Source organism: Sinocyclocheilus anshuiensis, unplaced genomic scaffold (genome assembly GCF_001515605.1).
Source record: "Sinocyclocheilus anshuiensis isolate Anshui unplaced genomic scaffold, SAMN03320099.WGS_v1.1 scaffold332, whole genome shotgun sequence".
NCBI classification, from domain to species: domain Eukaryota; kingdom Metazoa; phylum Chordata; class Actinopteri; order Cypriniformes; family Cyprinidae; genus Sinocyclocheilus; species Sinocyclocheilus anshuiensis.
The window spans coordinates 1,489,094-1,507,590 of record NW_015554181.1 but is presented as its reverse complement, the minus strand read 5'-3'; the positions used below and the strand labels follow the sequence as shown (position 1 = coordinate 1,507,590).

Genomic DNA, 18,497 nt, shown 5'->3' with positions numbered 1-18,497 from the left:
AAATGTATTATTTGAATTTTTTAGATTTTTTTTCTTATAAACATGCAGCTTTTCACTTCACCAGATGTTAACTGATGGACTGGAGCGGTGTGGATTATTGTGATGTTTTTATCAGCTGTTTGGACTCGGCACCCATTCACTGCAGAAAATCTATTGGTGAGCAAGTGATGAAATGCTACATTTCTCCAAATCTGTTCCCATGAAGAAACAAACTCATCTACATCTTGGATGGCCTGAGGGTGAGTCTGTCTTAAGCAAATTTTCGTTTTTGGGTGATCTATTCCTTTAATAAATTTGAAATCACTAGAACTAGATCACCTTTTCTGCAGGTGGCCTTGAAGATTCATCCGATAGTGTAATCCAGTTAATTCATCAGGGTGCAAATGGCTTGTGTGATTAGAATAGCTACGTGGCTGAGGCAAGCATTGGTGTCTGTGTGGGTGGTAGACATTGCTCTCCTGCAGTGTGACATGCTATACTTCATCTAAAACTATTCCTTTAATTATTATACATGCCTCTTGTGAAAGTCAGATTAATTGAGAGATTACATGCAGCATTTGCTCTTTTAAGAATACATTTGTCACACAGCAGGACTGTTAAGTAAACTGCAAAATCGATTTTTAAAGGTAAAAAAAAGCACCCAGCTCTGATACAATTACAGTTGTACAATTAGAAATGTATTTGTAAAATTGTATATATATATATATATATATATATATGAGATTATTAAGAATGTATTTTTTTAGATTATTAAATATTAATATTTCTTTTGAAGAAATATTTCACATCAAATACAACTATTGACAGCATCTGTGACATTATCACAGAACATAATTTACACTCTTTAATTTAATATTTACTCTAAAACAGAGAAACAGTAATTTACTGTGAAAAATTGTGACCTACAGAAGTTATGAAAATATAACTTTATTAGGTCATGTGATCCATGACATACCCACTGAAAGCATTCAGTGCTAGCATTAGCTTTGTGCGTAAAACACCTCGAGGGATATTTTAAAATTTAATTTTACAAAAAAAGCAAGAAAAATATTTTAACAGAATCCACACAATTATCAAATATACTCTCATATACATCTGATGTGTAATAGCCTACACTTTCCAAATGCATACATGTCATACATAAATATACAGCCAGTTTTCCAAATATCTACACATCGTAAACGTTCCTCTCACATACATACACACACCACAAGCATATGAACCTCTTAAAAGTGGTTTACGTGGGACTGCTTTTCCTCTCAACACATCCCACAATCCCTTGCAGTCTGTTGTACTGCTGTAATTACGTTAAAAACGTAATACTGTTTTAAATTAATAAATATTAAAGGAAAAGGTTTCTCTGTCTTCCCAAGCAAACTGTAATTTGCCCCGTACTTTGAATCGCTTAAACAAAACACCCATCCAACTCTGATTTCATGTAATGAGAACTTGTTCTGTGAAAGCGTCTCCACTAATTAATGTCAAAGGAAAGGCATTTCTATGGTTGATCGTTAACTTTGACAGTATTTCGATGTTGTTAAGCTTCATAATCAGTCTAGTACTGTAAAGTTATGCCTCGACTGAATTCCCAACATACAAACTGTCCATTAGCTAGTGAAGAGTTTGCAGTAGTCACTCGTGCCTATCAACTTCACATCTCAGCTGGCATTCAGCCGATGGCTATCCAGAGGTTACAGATTGGGTGTCTTTTTAAATGGAAAGTAAACAGGCAAAACGTGCCATCTCAAGACTCATGTAACTTGAGCGCATCTCCCATTGGCCTTTTGCAAAGTTAAACACTCCCACTGCATGACGCATCTTAATGTTCTTCTTGATACGGAAACTTTTTCCCCCTTTTTTGGGACGCCTGTCCCTAATCAGATTTTTATTCCTTTCTTGCTCATTCTTTCTCCATTTTTGGCTTCACAACCTCATCATTACCAACTAATTCATCTCTGGACGACAGAAACACTTGTGATTCTTACTGGAGAAGTGTTCAACACCTGTTGTAGCCCTTGTCAAACACAACTCAGTGTTTGCAGTTCGTATCAAGGTGGTCTTTGACTTGAGCCTGCAGACGACATCATTTGAAGTACGGTCTAGTAAGGCCGAAGAACCCAAGGAACAGATGTGGGCTCCAAGTCCCTGCCAGAAACAGAAAACTCAAACAGCCCTCAATCCTGCCAGCAGGAAACAGCCGCCAGTCCAGTGACTGAGAGGAAGACAACAAGAGAAGCATTTTGCAGCCCTTGCGAGTTAGTCTGTGTACTCTGCTACAATTGACAGCAGAACGGTGATGTCATCTGGTTTTCCTCCTTTGGAAAGAAAACGGAGAGGGAATTTTGTCAGGCAAATGTCAGCATTAAAAGATTTACTCAACATGTACAAACCCGTGCCACTGAATGCGCGTCAGTTAGGAGTGTAAAAATGCATCAGTCTGATAATGAATTTAATGCATTTAATTCAAGTAACTGAAAATAATATAATGCATGAAAATTATTTAATGCACTTAATTCAAGTAAATGAAAATGAGACACGTTGCTTTGGCAACTGACTAAAATTACGTTTTTTTTTAGGTAACACTTAACAATAAGGTTCCATTTGTTAACTGTATTTAATGCATTAACTAACATTAACAATGAGCAATACATTTGTTACAGTATTTGTTAATCTTTGTTAACATTATGAAGTAAAAATACAACTTGTTTAATTTTAGTCCATGTTAGCTCAGGCCCATAAACTAACATTAATAGATACAACTTTTCATTTTAATAATGTATTAGAAAACGTTGGAATCAACATTTACTAAGATTAATTAAAGCTTTAGAAGCATTTTTTATTGTTAATTTAGGTTAACTAATGTAGTTAACTAATGTTGGCAATAGGGTTGGGCCGATAGACGATGCTATCGTCCATCACCGATGGCTGATAGACATCACGATGTTGAGCCGAACGTCAAATGCGTAAATGTAGATGCAAAGAATTGTAATCAATTTGTTGTCAGAGCAAATGCATACACTCTTAATGCCAATGATGACTATTAGCAAGACCATTATCTCACAGAAAACTGTAAAGAGAAAGTAAGTCATGGAAAAGGCTTTCTCATTTTAAAATGAATATATCTCACCTCTGACATTCAAGCCATTATCGCAGGCAAACTGTGCAAATGGAGACATGTAATTGGGGTCATATGCAAGAACATGGGCCTGTTCTGCAATACTCTTGGCTGTTTGCTGGATGCTTTCATAGTTGGTATTCTGAAAGAGGACACAATTTGTATTAGTGCTGCTGGAGGACAGAAAAGTGGACAGAGGGAAGTGTTGTTCGTAGATGTTTGGTACCTTGAGCTTTTTGAGTTCTTGTAAAATCATGTAGTCTGGCATGTTGTCAAAAAGACCATCTGTAGCTGTGAGAATGATGTCCCCCAACTGGACATCGAAGGACGAGCTATCGGCAGCCTCAGGGCTGTGGGAAACGAGAGAACAGAAAGTTGTTACCTAAAAATGCAAGTAAACTTTAGATAGTTTAGTTATGAAATGTGATATTCTGGATTTGACGGTTGACGTGTAAAAATGAAACATTCAACTCTCAGGAACACAATGATCCATCAAAACCTACTCCATACGTTGCTGAAATGTGTTTGGAACTCTAATATACAGTAAGCACTGCTGTTTGCTGACCATATTTAGGAGCACAAGTTTAGAGGAATAAAAGCAGTTTCAGTCTAAGAAGCTTATAGCTTGATCCTCATTACAGTATAAAGCACGCGGAATCAGCTGTGAAGCGTTGTGTTCTGTTCCAGAAAGTCTGCGGCAGACGCTATGTACACTGACTCTATGAATACACTGGGTATCTTTCCCTTCGTCTGTGCCAGACCGGCCGGCCAGTCCCATTTCATGCGGGTTAAACATGATACTTATTTTGAATAAAAAATTCTGAGACATTAAGAAGTAGAAACAGTTCTAAATTGGAACCGTTTAAGATTCAGACCCACAAACTGAAGAATATCTGGCCTCAGAGAACTTCTTCCACTAGCTCATCTGTCAAAGAGAAACCAACTAATTTCAGGATTTACAGAGGCCATACTAAGGTCATCTCCATTAGCTCCATTGGCTAAATTTAAACTGACCGGATGTAGCTCAGAGCGAGACGAGACCAACAACACCGCTTAACCGTCATAAAGTCACTGTAATGCACTGATTTAGGGTCATGTTTACCAGACACCGATCAGACATGTTTTTGGCAACGTTTAGTGAATGCACAACTTAGAGCTGCAAGATTATTCAAAATAAAAAGTGAAAGAGAAGTGACGTGTGGCCAAGTATGGTGACCCATACTTGGAATCTGTGCTCTGCATTTAACCCATCCAAGTGCACACACACAGTAGTGAACACACACACACCGTGAACACACACCCGGAGCAGTGGGCAGCCATGTTGCTGCGACACCCGGGGAGCAGTTGGGGGTTCGGTGCCTTAAGGGTCTCACCTCAGTCGTGGTATTGAGGGTGCAGAGAGTGCTGTACATTCACTCCCCCACCTACAATCCCTGCCGGACCTGAGACTCGAACCTGCGACCTTTGGGTTACAAGTTCGACTCTATCCATTAGGCCACGACTGCCCCTGAAACCAGAAGTGCTTAAGTGTCCCCTAAAACCGGAAGTGCTTAATGTGATTATCAAATCGCAAAGCCTGCAATTGAAATAAGTATATGCACTACATGTTTCAAAGTACAGCATGCCATTGTGTTCATTTACACATGAGCAGCTCATTATCGTAGTTGTTTTCAGAGTCTCAGAGCAGCTTGCTGCACCACATATGTGAGAGAATTTAAAATCAAATTCAAATCCCATATGTGTATTTCATGTTACAGGTTAAAGGATGCAGGATTACAAGTTACAAATTACAGGATCAGTTGATGTTAAGTTGCAGAAAACATGTTAAATGCTAAACCAGTGGGTGAATTTAGTCACATAATCTTTTCAATCATGCAAATTGCATTGTCCCAGGACTGTGTTTCCAATTTACCAACGTGGCACTTTTTTTTTGTTTTGTTTTTTTGATGGTTTCAGCAATCAGTCAACATTGCAATCAAATCAAAAGCGTGATTCAACCCCTGAATTGTGAATATAAAATATTATTAATGATCAATTAATTAAAAAAACACTAACATGACATCTCAAAAAGCTAGAGAGTAAATCAGTGTTTTAAATAATATTGAGGTAGTAGAGTATTTATTGGCTATAAATAGTTAAGCCAGTAAGTTGCAGCTTAAAATTCTATCCATTTTTAGGGTATGTTAACTTAGTGCACAATTATCAAATTTTTCTTTTGACAGTTAAAGCTGTTCTGATCTGAAATAGGAGCAAAGAGATAATTACATATTCTAAACTTCAGAGTAGATGCTGCTGTTCACACCGAGTGACTCATTTCTCACCAGGAGGAACTGATAATCCAGTCGAGTTAATAACCAGGCTCTCAGAGTGAGGACCTAATCATGTTCTCATACTGACAGCCAGTGGATTACGCCTCGCTTGCGTCTAGCTTGGGGACACAATGTTGTTGCATCATCAGAAAGCGAGAGGAAAAATCACATAACAGAGCGAACGGTCTCACCTGTCACTGAGGACGGAGCCCTCTGCCTCAGGAGGGGCGATAGAGAGCTGGAAAGGGGTGTTGAAGTAGTGCTGCTGTTCATCAGACCTGTGGACCACCTCTCCACCTCGAACCACCAGAAAGCCAGAGTCGCCCAGGTTTGCCGTTTGTAGCCGGTGGCTCTGCCTGTCTAGAACCACGATACACGCTGTACTGCTTCCTAAAGACAAGAAAGAAACTTAGTCACATCATAGGTACAATAAAATTTTCATTTCTTTTTAAAATGCCCTACTGAGCCACAATGTCCACTATTAAGAGGAATCAACCTACAAATTGTTTATTTTTAGTCGTATTTAACCCTTGTGCTCTGCTGAAAATCATTTGACCTTATTTGGTGTTTCCAGTGTAAGTTTGCTCACACATGGTATATACACAACTTCCCTCCTCAAAACAAAAAATGATACTTTTTGTACTTTCAGAAAGCCAGAGTCGCCCAGGTTTGCCGTTTGTAGCCGGTGGCTCTGCCTGTCTAGAACCACGATACACGCTGTACTGCTTCCTAAAGACAAGAAAGAAACTTAGTCACATCATAGGTACAATAAAATTTTCATTTCTTTTTAAAATGCCCTACTGAGCCACAATGTCCACTATTAAGAGGAATCAACCTACAAATTGTTTATTTTTAGTCGTATTTAACCCTTGTGCTCTGCTGAAAATCATTTGACCTTATTTGGTGTTTCCAGTGTAACTTTGCTCACACATGGTATATACACAACTTCCCTCCTCAAAACAAAAAATGATACTTTTTGTACTTAAAGGCTTTTTTTTTTTCTCCTACCTTGTTACATTTGTGTTTTCGGTCAAAAATGACCGGTCTTTTAAAAACTGCCTGTAAATCTCTCATTATGCTATATTATCACCAAATCTTCATTCTTCATTCATATGCTATATTATCACCAAATGTTTGTCATTTTTCTTTCAGGTTATTTTTTTTTTTTTTTAATTCTTGGTCATAGACCTCATTGATCTGAGCATATGCACCTCTGTTTTTGAGTGATAAAAAGGCATTATTTGTGGATAATTTTGGCAATGTTCACTCAAAAACTAAGGTGCATAAGTTCAGATCAATGAGGCCTACGATCAATCAGTTCCAAAAAGAAATACCAAACCTGTGCAAATTGAAAGAAAACAAGAAAACATGTCATTTTTAACTGTTACAAGTATAACAAGGTGGGGAAAATTTTTTTATTACAAAAGTTATCCTCATTTTGGGGAAGTTGTTATACCCTGTATGAGCAAAATTAGTAAGATTTAGTCCAATGTGATAATATTAACTAGAACTTCAGGAAAAGAATATGCTCGTTGAGTTAGAATGACCAGAACACAACATGAGGGTTAAACACTAACAAATTATACACTTCAGATTTAACTTCACTCCAAAAGGTGGTTTTTACAGCAATGCCATAGAAGAACTGTTTTGTGTTCCCCAAAGAACCTTTCAGTGATCAGTTCTTAAAAGTGCCATTTTCTTAGTGTGAAGAACATTCTAATAATCTAAAGAACACTTTTCCACTATTAAAAATGTAACAATGTAAAAAAATGGTTCTATGGATCTTAAATGCTTTTCATGGAACCACTGATGTCAATAAAGAACCTTTATTTTTAAGAGTGTTATATCAAACCTGGAATATCCCTTTAAACAGGCCAAACCACAAAAACTGCCGTTTAGCTTTGAATCTGTGCAGATTTACCAAAATCCAATCTTGTGACCCAGTACACTCTGTTTGTGACTCATCCAGCCCACAGCATGTTTTTGAGAGCAGCACAATGACTCATTTCTGTCCATTATATTTTAGTTATGGCTTTGATCTCATCCTGAGAAAAAATGAGCCAAGGCCCTTCCCAAAAACCATTTCCCTCCCAAGTCAGGAAAAATAAAACTATACTCTTGACTGTCCCAGAACATAATGTCCATTCCGCAGTTTTATGGCATATCTGTGTGTACGGTCTCACATGTCTGTGCATGCAGAGTAAAGTAAGCTGCCACTGCACGTGAACACCTTAAGTGGGAATGATAGTCTGACTCTAAAGTTACATCACAGTCTGTTGATACTTGGACTAGATGTGTTGCAAATGTAATGATTAAAGAGAGGAATTTTAAGCGTGCAAAATTAGTTGAACTTCAATCGATACACAACTGAACTTTGTTTTGTAGTGAAAACATGACGCATGCTCTTCTGTTTACGCAAGCATTTTAATGGAAGTGAACGGAACACCAAATTGCGCGACCGCACCTTAATTGAAGCCAGAGCATAATGCTGCAATCCCAACAGCCTTAAACGCATTATAATCTAATCTCTACAGTTTTCTTTAGAAAACAGAAATTATATTAAAGAAATAAATCTAAAAGGATACATTTAAATGCAAATGCTTTATCTGTGCTGCATTTAATTTGAAATTCCATTGTACAGCATTGTACTTCCATTGTACAACACTTCCATTTTGTAGCTTGAAATGAATTCACTACATAATCCATAATCTAAAGATGAATGTTCTCACCTAATAGCGGTACTTTGTTCTGAAGTAGCTCATAGTAGCTGGTGGTGAGGATTCCCACTGGGTTGCTCGGCACAAATCGTCCTTCTTTGACCAGCCTCTCACACGTCCTCATGAGCGTCCCAGAGAACTGAGAGGGATCGACCCCATAATCACGCCAGCCACCTACTCCATCAGCCACACCTATAGGACACACAGTTAGGACCAAAACCATTAGAAAGCTGCATTTTCTAAACGATTAAACTGCAAAAATATCATCTAGTTTGCATCTGTTTTGAATGTCACTAATATTTTGCAGACTGTTCATAGAAAGAAATTAATACTTTTATTCAGCAGGGATGAATTAAATTGATCAAAAGTGACAGTAAAGACATTCAGAATGTTACAAAAGATTTATATATCTCACGCTTTCCACAAAAATTTGAAGCAGCACAACTGTTTTCAACATTAATATAATAAAAAATTATGATAAATAATACATAATGTTGTACTTAAGCTGAAAATTCAGCTTTGTATCACAGGATTACATTTTACAAAATATTACAATAGAAAACAGTTATTTTATGTGTAATAATATTTCACAATATTATTGTTTTTTTTACTGTATTTTTAATCAAATAAATGCAAATGTTGTGACACATAATGTTACCATAATATAAAATAATTTCTACTGTGATTATATGATTTTGACCAACTAAATCTAGATCAGACTGAATTATTTAGTAAGATTTTGAGGTTAGCAAGAGGTAAAATTACTGTATCTGTACCCATCTTTCTGAAGGGAAAACCGGTTTACCCACAAAATAGAATTAGACTTTGAAAGATTCCCACCCATTTTTATGCAGAATAATAGCATTATTAAGCTGTTTTATATATATATATATATATATATATATATATATAAAGCAAAATGCTTATGTTTAGTGGTAGAATCAACAATGGCAATCAATCAGCTATCTGTTCACTATTTTGACTTGCAATGTTCATAAAGTTTAATTTCATTTAAATTTTTAATTTAAATTGCAATTTTGTGCCCATTTGCCATCATAAGATTGTATTTTTATAGGCATAATATATGCATTCAGCCATTGGAAAACCCCATAATAATCAAACACTAAAGTAAATGAAATGATCTGCAAGATGCGCCGGTCTTGAATATTGAGAAAGCAAACGTTTACGGCCTACACCCCACAGATGTCATGTGCATATCCAAATCTGTCCACCAGACAGGGAATTTTCCCTACAAAGCCCTCCTAGCTTCCCATCTGACAGACAATGAGCAGGAACCCTCGTTTGTGACCATACAAGGCAAGTCCCCTCACATCGACCTGCATCCACTCTAAAAGCACCTCTAGGATTTCCACAGCTAGATTTTATGGCTTAAAGTTGCACAAAAGCCTCGGCTCTTCCTTACTGCCATTTCAAAGACAAGAGGCCATGACAGAACCCTGCCCATGTGTTTGAGCTGCGGAAGAGGATTTATATCCCAGGTTAATTTGACTTTGACATATGGCTGTCCAAGTAGGTCTTGGCAGACGTTAAGAGACCTGCTAACATGTTTCCGTTTGAATTTGTAGGTGTACTTCTTATGAGTGGGTTAAACGACAGATAAAACAGGTACAAGGACTAATCAACTTTGAAGACTACTAAAAAAAAGGTATCTAAAAATATAATGAACTAATTTAATCCCAAATGAACGAAGCTGCTTTCTTTGAAGATCTGCATCATTAAGCACAGCCATTATTCAAGACAAAGGAAGACTGAAACCCTGGTCTGTGGTCTTCAGTGTTCATCTTTTGTTTTGCATCTTTCAGACTGACTTCCTTGTAGCTAGATGGGTTTTGTGTTATATATAAACTAATGTGCACTCTTGATAACCCTAACAGTTCAAATTCTCAGGTTACAAACAATGTTATGATGTAACAGAGGACTATTAGGTTATGGAATAGTATTAAAATGGTATCATTGCAAATTCTAGCAGCTATATCAAATGAACTACTTTCACTGCTACCCATGTTCACATTTTAATTTAAAGTACAAGCCACTTTGAGGTGTCACACTTAGTTTGTGTAGCCTAACACATGATCCTTTTTAATATCTTATCTCACTTTGTGCTCATAACCCTCCATATAGCAGTACAGAAAGTACTGTTTAGTGCTTTTTGTAACAGTAGCTAAAACAGTTCAGACCCTCCAGTCACGTGGAGTACTAAACAGTAGAAACAGACTCGCACTCTGTTATTGTTTGCCGACAGCTGCAGCAATTCTGGATTCATTTTTTATTGCATAGTAAATGTACACAAGGCAACAAGCATGAACACAATTTAATATATATTCAAATAAATATTAACAAAAAAAATAATGAAAATAAATAAAAACAGCAAAGGGGAAAATAAAGAAGCAAAACATTCATACAAGAAGAAAGCAGATACTGCCAAAACATTTTTCCTTCTAATGTAATAATGAGACCGAAGAAGCGAGTCTGTTTCAAATAAAAAGTGGGAGCACTTCATAATAAAATAAATGGACAACACTCTAATGATGATCTTTGGAATGAAAGGACTGAGTAATTTCAGTAGGTTTATGGAATATGTAGTTCTGAACGCTACTGACGTCACAATGGGAAATGATACTTTGTTGCGAGCAATGTTCCGATTTAAAATTCGATTCAGAACGTTCGTAAAGGCCCGTCTGACGTCACTGTTACAAAATGTTTTTATCATTGTGCTCCATTATTTATAGTAACGGTAATAACTATGATAAATATATAGCCTGTTTTTCAGTATCATAATAAAATACATTAAAGAGAAATATCCATGTTAAAGTAAGATTGAACAGGTTTATGCTAATAACTGACATATACAGTATGATGTTATAAAGGCTTTTGTTGATGCTCCTACAGGCCACCGATGTGCGACAGCTGTGACGTCAGAAGCGATTCAACCACGATGGTACTCGACTAAACCAGTTCTCTCAAACAAAGTATCTTCGCGTGTATCATAAAGAGCCGTTAATCATTACATACCTAGCACATCAGCAGACCTGTGTCGGGCTATGAAGCACGCGTCGTCTCCATAACACGTCCCTTTCTTCAAGATCCCCTTCCGAAAATCCTTCCCGAAGCCGAAGCTGGCGGACACCAGGCTGTAATCGCGGCTGTCGGTTTGAGAGAGTCCGCCGATGACCGCTCGGGCCACCAGTCTACCGTACGAGAGAACGGACAGCATCACCCCCGGCCTCCGCTGCAGGGGTGGTTTGGGTTAGCTCGACTACTAACAACAGATCCGCGGCTCGAGATGAGTCTGGAGATGTCACAACAAGCGCATCCACAATGTCAATCAGCGACGTTCAAATTCTCGCTGTCTTTACGGATCAGCTCTCCATAGCGATCGATCCGATGCGGTTCAGAACATCCAAGTCGATCCGGGTCTTCTCGCGCTGAGCCCCATCGCTGCGCGCTCCGCTCGCGTGTCTGTTCGTGAACTGCTGCCGAGGGCCGCGACGCGACTGAAGTCTTACGACTGCTTTGACGTCACACGCCGTTACGCAACCCCTGTACCTTTAATAGAGTATTAAAAAACACTTTAATGGAGACCAATGAAAGAGATTTGTTGAAATACACAGGCCGCAGAGTTCATTTATAAAACAAGACGTACCTGGTTACACTTTATAATAAAATACGTGTACAATTTTGTATCAAATTTAGATGTAATGACTAAAAATGTCAGAATGTAGCCACTAAGTATAAAACGAATATATTATATTCACCTATTCTTGGACCTGCACACGTGAGCGTACACAAAATTTCAAAGGTAAAGCATATTTCACAAATATTATATATCCTATATATCGTCATATTAATAAGTGGTTTACAATATTTGTATTTTTGTAGTTATGCACATATAAATGAGCTTGGCCCATGTCTGTTTCTGTTTGTTTAGGTGTTGTCTTGATATTGCAGCTCCTTACTTGGTAAAGTACAAAGAGGTTCCAATTAAAATATTCAGATTCTGTTCATCATATTTTATATAGTTTAACGCAAATTTGTGATTCAGGATAGGGCATTTGGAGGTATAATGCATGTGCCAAGAGCTTTACTCTGAAACAGCTTGTGGTTTCAGTCACATCAGGCTTTGGAGACGGCTTATGGTAGAGAAATGAACATTCAATTCACGGGCAACAGCTCTGGTGGACATTCCTGCAGTCAGCATGCCAATTGCATGCTCCCTCAAAACTTGCGACATCTGTGGCATTGTGCTGTGTGATAAAACTGCACATTTTAGAGTGGCCTTTTATTGTGGCCAGCCTAAGGCACACCTGTGCAATAATCATGCTGTCTAATCAGCATCTTGATATGCCACACCTGTGAGGTGGATGGATTATCTCGGCAAAGGAGAAGTGCTCACTAACACAGATTTAGACAGATTTGTGAACAATATTTGAGAGAAATAGGCCTTTTGTGTACATAGAAAAAGTCTTAGATCTTCGAGTTTAGCTCATGAAAAATGGGGGCAAAAACAAAAGTGTTGCGTTTATAATTTTGTTCAGTGTACATACACTAGATCAGACTGATGTTGATTTTTAACATTATTTACATGCATTCAATTATTGAAGGAATTAAACCTGTACAGAGTGATAATTTGGTTATCTGTTGGAAATCTGAACTCTTGGAGTGGTAGTTCATAACTCCCATCTATTTCAAATTGAGTTGTTATGGTGTGTTATGAAACCCTCTATGAATTATGTAAGGCTTTGTCGCCATCTATTGGTCGTACTCGTGCAGTACATTTTAGACAAACAGGATTTATTAGCTACTACATGACTAACTCGAATGTTATTAATTTATATTATTTTTTTACGTATAAGCGGCACGGCTATTTGTAACTCGAATGTGCGAGGCTTCTCAGGTTTTTTTTTTCCTGTACAAAAAAAGTAGTTATGCTGCTTTATATGGCTGCTTTTTATTCCTTATGTTAATGTATTATCATAATCATAAAAATTGTTTGTAGCGCAAATAGCTTTACTGTTTATTGCACCTTGTTATTCTTCTAGTCATTTCAGGAAGACTAATAAATCGGTTGTCTCGCACATTCACAGAAAATAGTTTGCTTCGCATTGCAAAATAAGGTGGATAAGGTTAGTATGTAGCATGTTGTTAACGTTTTTATAACTGATCAATCAAAAAAAGTTGCCTCAATGTATTTTAGATTTTTTTTTTTTAAATCTTAAATGTCTCGTATAGTTTTTGTAAAGGCAGTTTAATATGCTGTTTCTTCTATGTCAGTCTTTTGATATATATTCTGCATTTTATTCAAAGAGAGTGAGAGAGAGAGAGAAAACCTTGTCAAAGCACTGTAGAAATCAAGGCCATTCTATGTAATTGCTGAATAAAATGCTGTAATTTTTCACATCTATGAAAGGCCGTGAACTGTTGTGGCTTAAGCAGTGGATGATTGAAGTTATAGGAATTTGTGTTTGTATAGACTGCAATGACTCACTTCAGCAGAATTTTGTGTAAAAATGTGCCTCGACTGCCGTTGAGGTTCAGGGTTGTGTTTATAACAATAGTAAGTAAATTACTCGGGCAGTAGGTGGCAGTAAAGACTAATGTTAGAGGTCTCTTTACTCGGGGGTTTCTGCACAGCTTGGAGTCAGTGCCACTGAATGTGAGTTTGCAGTCTGCATTGAATGTCTGCGTCTTTCAATTGACTTGTGTTTATATTAAACACATGAGAACAACGCACAGTGTAGAATGATTCACAAATAAATGACTCGTATGAGCCGGTTCTTTATAGTGAGTCAAAAAACATAACACGAGTGTAATCAGATTCCTAAATAAATGACTCTTTTGAGCCTGTTCTTTTTAGTGACAAGTGTCATTCTAGTCTGAAAAAAATGGCTCTTTAAGCTGTTTGTTATATTGAAAAAAATAAAATAAATAAATAAAGCATGACCAGCCTGCTTCTCAAACTAATCGACTCTTATGAGCCATTTTGTAGTGAAACTTACAGAGCTGCCAGTGTAATTTATTTCCTGAATAAAAGACTCGTTTGAGCCACTTAATGAAATGCTCAAAAAGACGAGTGAACGGTTTGAATAATTTTCAGAAATTTGGAAATTCTGGACTATCTTTCAAAATGGTGAATCTTATTGAATTGCTACTCTACTGTAATCATTTGAGCAAGGGTGTAGGTTTGAGTTTGGCATTGGTGGGGATATAACGGTAGACAACAGACATTTAATTGTCCCTACTAATTTCTACACTCTTGCATTTTACATGATGGCTGTTTCCATATATATATATATATATATTTGTGACAGAATCATTTGTTGACATATCATTCCTACAAAATGCAAATGTCATTCATTAGATGAAGTGTTTGTATTCTGCTCAAAATCTGCAGCAACGTTTATCAGATTGAACGTTTCTTAATTTTTGCCCACCATATGTCTCATCTTATATTCAACATTAGACCTAATTATTATGTTTACGATGTTGAATCTTATAAATGTATTTTTGTGAAATATTTTTGTTTTACAGGTGATTGTATTGTTTTTCTTTAAAACAAATCACACTTGCTTTGATATCTTTTGTTAATCTAATACAATGACATTCATACTTAATTGTGCAAATGCTGCTTGTGGCTGTTGTAAATTCAAATGAATGCAAATGTGTAGGCTTATGAATAATTTGACTGCACATGTTTTACTGGGCACTGTTTCTTAGTAAAATAACAAAACCAACTCTAATATTAAATGCATTTTATTCTCATTTGGTGTAATTGTTCAGTTCAGTGCTGTAAATGAGAGACTACAGTATATAGCGCAGGACAGTATTTATTGTGTCATACATGTATCATGATGTTGTTGAACATGAGATATTTCACTCTTGGTCCTTCTCCTCCCCATGTGTGATGATGTAGACCAGATTCTTATAGTCCAGATTACCTGCCGCGTCTGGAGGAAAAGCACTAAACATCTGCTCCATCTGAAGAGAGATGGATGAAAAATGGCATTATAGTGTTTTTGTGAGTGATTGTGTGGTTTACACAGTAGAAAATTCACTAGTCGTAGTCATAATCTATAGATAAACACAATATAATGTCACCTCCTGCTTTCCATTCACATAGAATATAAATGTCAATGTGACATACGGCGTTCATACATAAAACAAATCATCTCAGATGTCAAACCTCTTCTGGAGAAAATCGGTCTGCTTGCGTTGTCAACATCTGTGCCAAACTGTGAGGAGAGACAAACTTCAGTTTGACCTTTTGATATAATCAAATAACTTCTGGCAAACACTTCAGACACTCAGAAATATTTAGACATGAATTTAAGATTTCATAGGATTTCCATCCATTTGGATCACACAGTTTTAATGTAAACTATTAAACCTAATATAATGCATACTTTCAGTCATACATAAATGAAATGGGTATGATTTCTGCACTCAAAAACATCACGCACGGCATAGTATATTTGATTTTGAAATCTATTTGATCTCATTTAAATACTCATGTTTTCAAAATGCATTTATTCAGATTGCGTGCAATCAGCATAAGTGTTCATTGTGAAAATTATATTTATTTAGTTAAAAAGTATGAAAATGGTTGCAATATGGCTAGCTGTGGAACAAGCAATATTCAGTTAGTTAAATGTATGATACTGGAGCAGTTTGAATTTAATGATGATAAATATATAAACCTGCTTATTCTTTTTTCAAAACCCATTCTATTTATTAGTACTATTAAAGAAATTTGACCTGTTTCATTTATGTCTAACTGAAAATTATACATCAACCTGTGTAAACCAAACGGCTATATTTTATATATATAAAATGTATTTATTTATTTTTTGAGTGCATATGCATGCAGGGTTTGAAAAATCTATATGTACTGCATGTTTTACTTCAGTAGCTTGTAAAGTCATAAGCTGACAAACAAAGCAGAATCTCTGGAGAAATGGATTTGCAGAGAAGCAGGGCAGATTGTGTTGTTTGTGGTACTCACAAATCCTTCCTCAAGGTCCCCTTTCCCTCTGGGTCGAACACTTTAAAGGCATTCAGAATGGTCTCCTCTGCATCGGCACCTGTTTTTAAAAAAAGAGTGCACAACAGAAAACTGACAAGAGACCTAACTGTCTTTAAAATCCTCCGGGAATGCAATAAGACATACTTTGTACAGGATTCCTAGTGGACAATTCTGAGCTGATCCTATGGGAATCGTCATACAGGCTCATACAAGAGCTTCCAGAACATATAGTTCCTTATAGGCCTATTATGATTCCCAGTAGGATCAAATGCTTCTGTAGGACTTCAAAAGGAAAGAAAATCCCTGTGTGATTTCTTGTCCACTCGTGAGACTTTATTCCAATACGCCTAGAGTTTTGTTTAAATTAAGTACAATATACAGTAAAATTTTAAGAATAAAACTCGATTATACATTAAAAATATGTTGTTATGTTTTTGAAAGAATCTCTTATGCTCACCAAGGCTGCATTTATTTTTTTTATACAGTAAAAATGGTATTATTTTGAAATATTACAATTTAAAACAACTGTTTTCAGTTGTAATATATTGTAAAATGTAATTTATTCCTGAGATCAAAGCTGTATTTTCAGCATCATTACTCCAGTCTTCAGTGTCACATGATCTTCAGAAATCATTCTAATATGCTGATTTGCTCAAGAAACATTTCTGGATATGGTGAAAACAGTTGTGCATATATTTGTGAAAATAGTGATACATTTTATTTTTCCGGATTCTTTGATTAATGGAAAGCTCAAAAGAACAGCATTTATTTGAAATAGAATTTACTTGTAACATTATACATGTTTTTACTGTCGCTTTTGATCAATTTAATGCATCGTTGCGGAATAGAAGTGTTCATTTTTCAAACAAAAATTTTACTGACCCAAAATTTTAATTGGTAGTGTAGATGTAAGTGAAAAAAAAAATATATATATATAATTAGATAAAAAAAAATAAATAGAATAGTTAAAAAAAGAACTTGAAAGAATGATAAAGAAGTTACAGTCAGAAATGTTGGTCTTAAGTTGCTGGATAAATGAAAATAAAATTCTTCCAGGGTTTTCAGATTCTTAGTACCACTTCACCCCACCATTTACCTTTAAGCTTCTCCCCAAACATGGTGAGGAAGACGGTGAAGTTAATGGGTCCTGGAGCCTCCTTTAGCATCTCGTCGAGCTCCTCTTGTTTGACGTTCAGGCGGCCTGCGGAGGCAGAGGTCAGAACTGCTGTCAGAGAGACGCTTCATCCAGCAATGCAGAAGGACAGAGATTATTACAGTCCACCTAAAGCTGCGAACGTATCCCTCAGGTCATTCTTGTCGATAAAGCCGTCTCTGTTCTGGTCCATGATTGTGAAAGCTTGAGGCAAATGAAAGAGAGAGAATATAGAGTGTGTGTGTGAGAGGGATGCAGAATGTAGTCTGATGGTGTTTAAGGTGTATGTCAAAGGTGAAGCGTGTCTGCACCTCTAGTGGCACCGAATGGAATTGCAAAAAATTATTAAAAATTATTCAGACATATTTCCTCATTGTTGAATCAGTAGTTGACGTATATTGTGTTGCTTTAGCCTTTTTGATGTTGACGTATATCATTTTAGTGATCCTTTTGGAAAGCAGCATACATGCCTTCTGCACTTTGTCGAACTTATAATCGAACTTTTGTGGTTGCCGAATGTTTGAAACCATGTTTAAATGTTCCTCATGTGATGCGTAGAATTAAAACCGTTTTGTATGCATTTTTTAAGACTCTCAATTCACTTGTTTTCACTACTTTTACTGTAAGTTCAACTAAAAAAATTATAATTTAATAGTGAAAAGTGACGTGACATGTGGTGACCCATACTTGGAATTAGTGCTCTGCATTTATCCCATCCAAAGTGCACACACACAGCACTCAGAGTTAGTGCTCTGCATTTACCCATCCAAAGTGCACACACACAGCAGTGGACACACACAAACCGTGAACACACACCCGGAGCAGTGGGCAGCCATTTTATGCTGCGGCGCCCAGGGAGCAGTTGGGGGTTCGGTGCCTTGCTCAAGGGCACCTCAGTCATTGTATTGAAGGTGGAAGCGAGCGCTGTACATTCACCCCCCCCACCTACAATCCCTGCCGGTACGAGACTCGAGTCCGACTCTCTAACCATTAGGCCACGACTTCCCCTTAATTTAATTTATTATAATTTATTTACTCACCATCAGGTTGTTTCAAACCTATTTGTGTTTTCTGTGCAATGCTAAAGGAGAGTTTTTTCAAACTAGTGCATCATATTTGCGAGTCAGATTTATTTTAGTATCGTAGAGATTCTATGCTAGTT

The 18,497-nt window shown here is 36.7% G+C and overlaps 2 protein-coding genes across 2 annotated transcripts in view; both read right to left on the bottom strand.

Moving 5' to 3' along the window:
- Nucleotides 1-911: 911 nt before the first annotated feature.
- Nucleotides 912-11,696, bottom strand: LOC107671007 (protein phosphatase PTC7 homolog). The gene is made up of 6 exons (XM_016463826.1): nt 11,175-11,696; nt 8,154-8,333; nt 5,616-5,814; nt 3,342-3,465; nt 3,128-3,257; nt 912-2,315 (listed from the first exon to the last, which is right to left on the bottom strand). The coding sequence occupies exons 1-6, from the start codon at nt 11,374-11,376 to the stop codon at nt 2,257-2,259; spliced, it is 894 nt and encodes a 297-aa protein (XP_016319312.1). The 5' UTR covers nt 11,377-11,696; the 3' UTR covers nt 912-2,256.
- Nucleotides 11,697-14,978: 3,282 nt separating this feature from the next.
- LOC107670978 (myosin regulatory light chain 2, ventricular/cardiac muscle isoform-like) overlaps nt 14,979-18,497 on the bottom strand; it is an 8,883-nt gene continuing 5,364 nt past the window's right edge. The window contains exons 3-7 of the mRNA XM_016463793.1: nt 17,465-17,539; nt 17,279-17,383; nt 16,162-16,240; nt 15,343-15,391; nt 14,979-15,137 (exon numbers count right to left, since the gene is read on the bottom strand). Of these exons, the coding sequence (XP_016319279.1) occupies nt 15,033-15,137; nt 15,343-15,391; nt 16,162-16,240; nt 17,279-17,383; nt 17,465-17,539 (413 nt within the window). The 3' untranslated portion in view covers nt 14,979-15,032. The remainder of the gene's footprint in view (nt 15,138-15,342; nt 15,392-16,161; nt 16,241-17,278; nt 17,384-17,464; nt 17,540-18,497) is intronic.

What these genes read in the sequence shown, in the direction of transcription:
- LOC107671007 (XM_016463826.1), bottom strand. Translation starts at nt 11,376, where the DNA reads ATGCTGTCCGTTCTCTCGTACGGTAGACTGGTGGCCCGAGCGGTCATC. An exon ending in AAGAACTCAAAAAGCTCAAG is followed by an intron (nt 3,258 to 3,341) that starts GTACCAAACATC and finishes GTCCTCTTTCAG; the next exon opens with AATACCAACTATGAAAGCAT. An exon ending in TAATGGCTTGAATGTCAGAG is followed by an intron (nt 2,316 to 3,127) that starts GTGAGATATATT and finishes TTCTTTCCAAAG; the next exon opens with GAGGAAAACCAGATGACATC.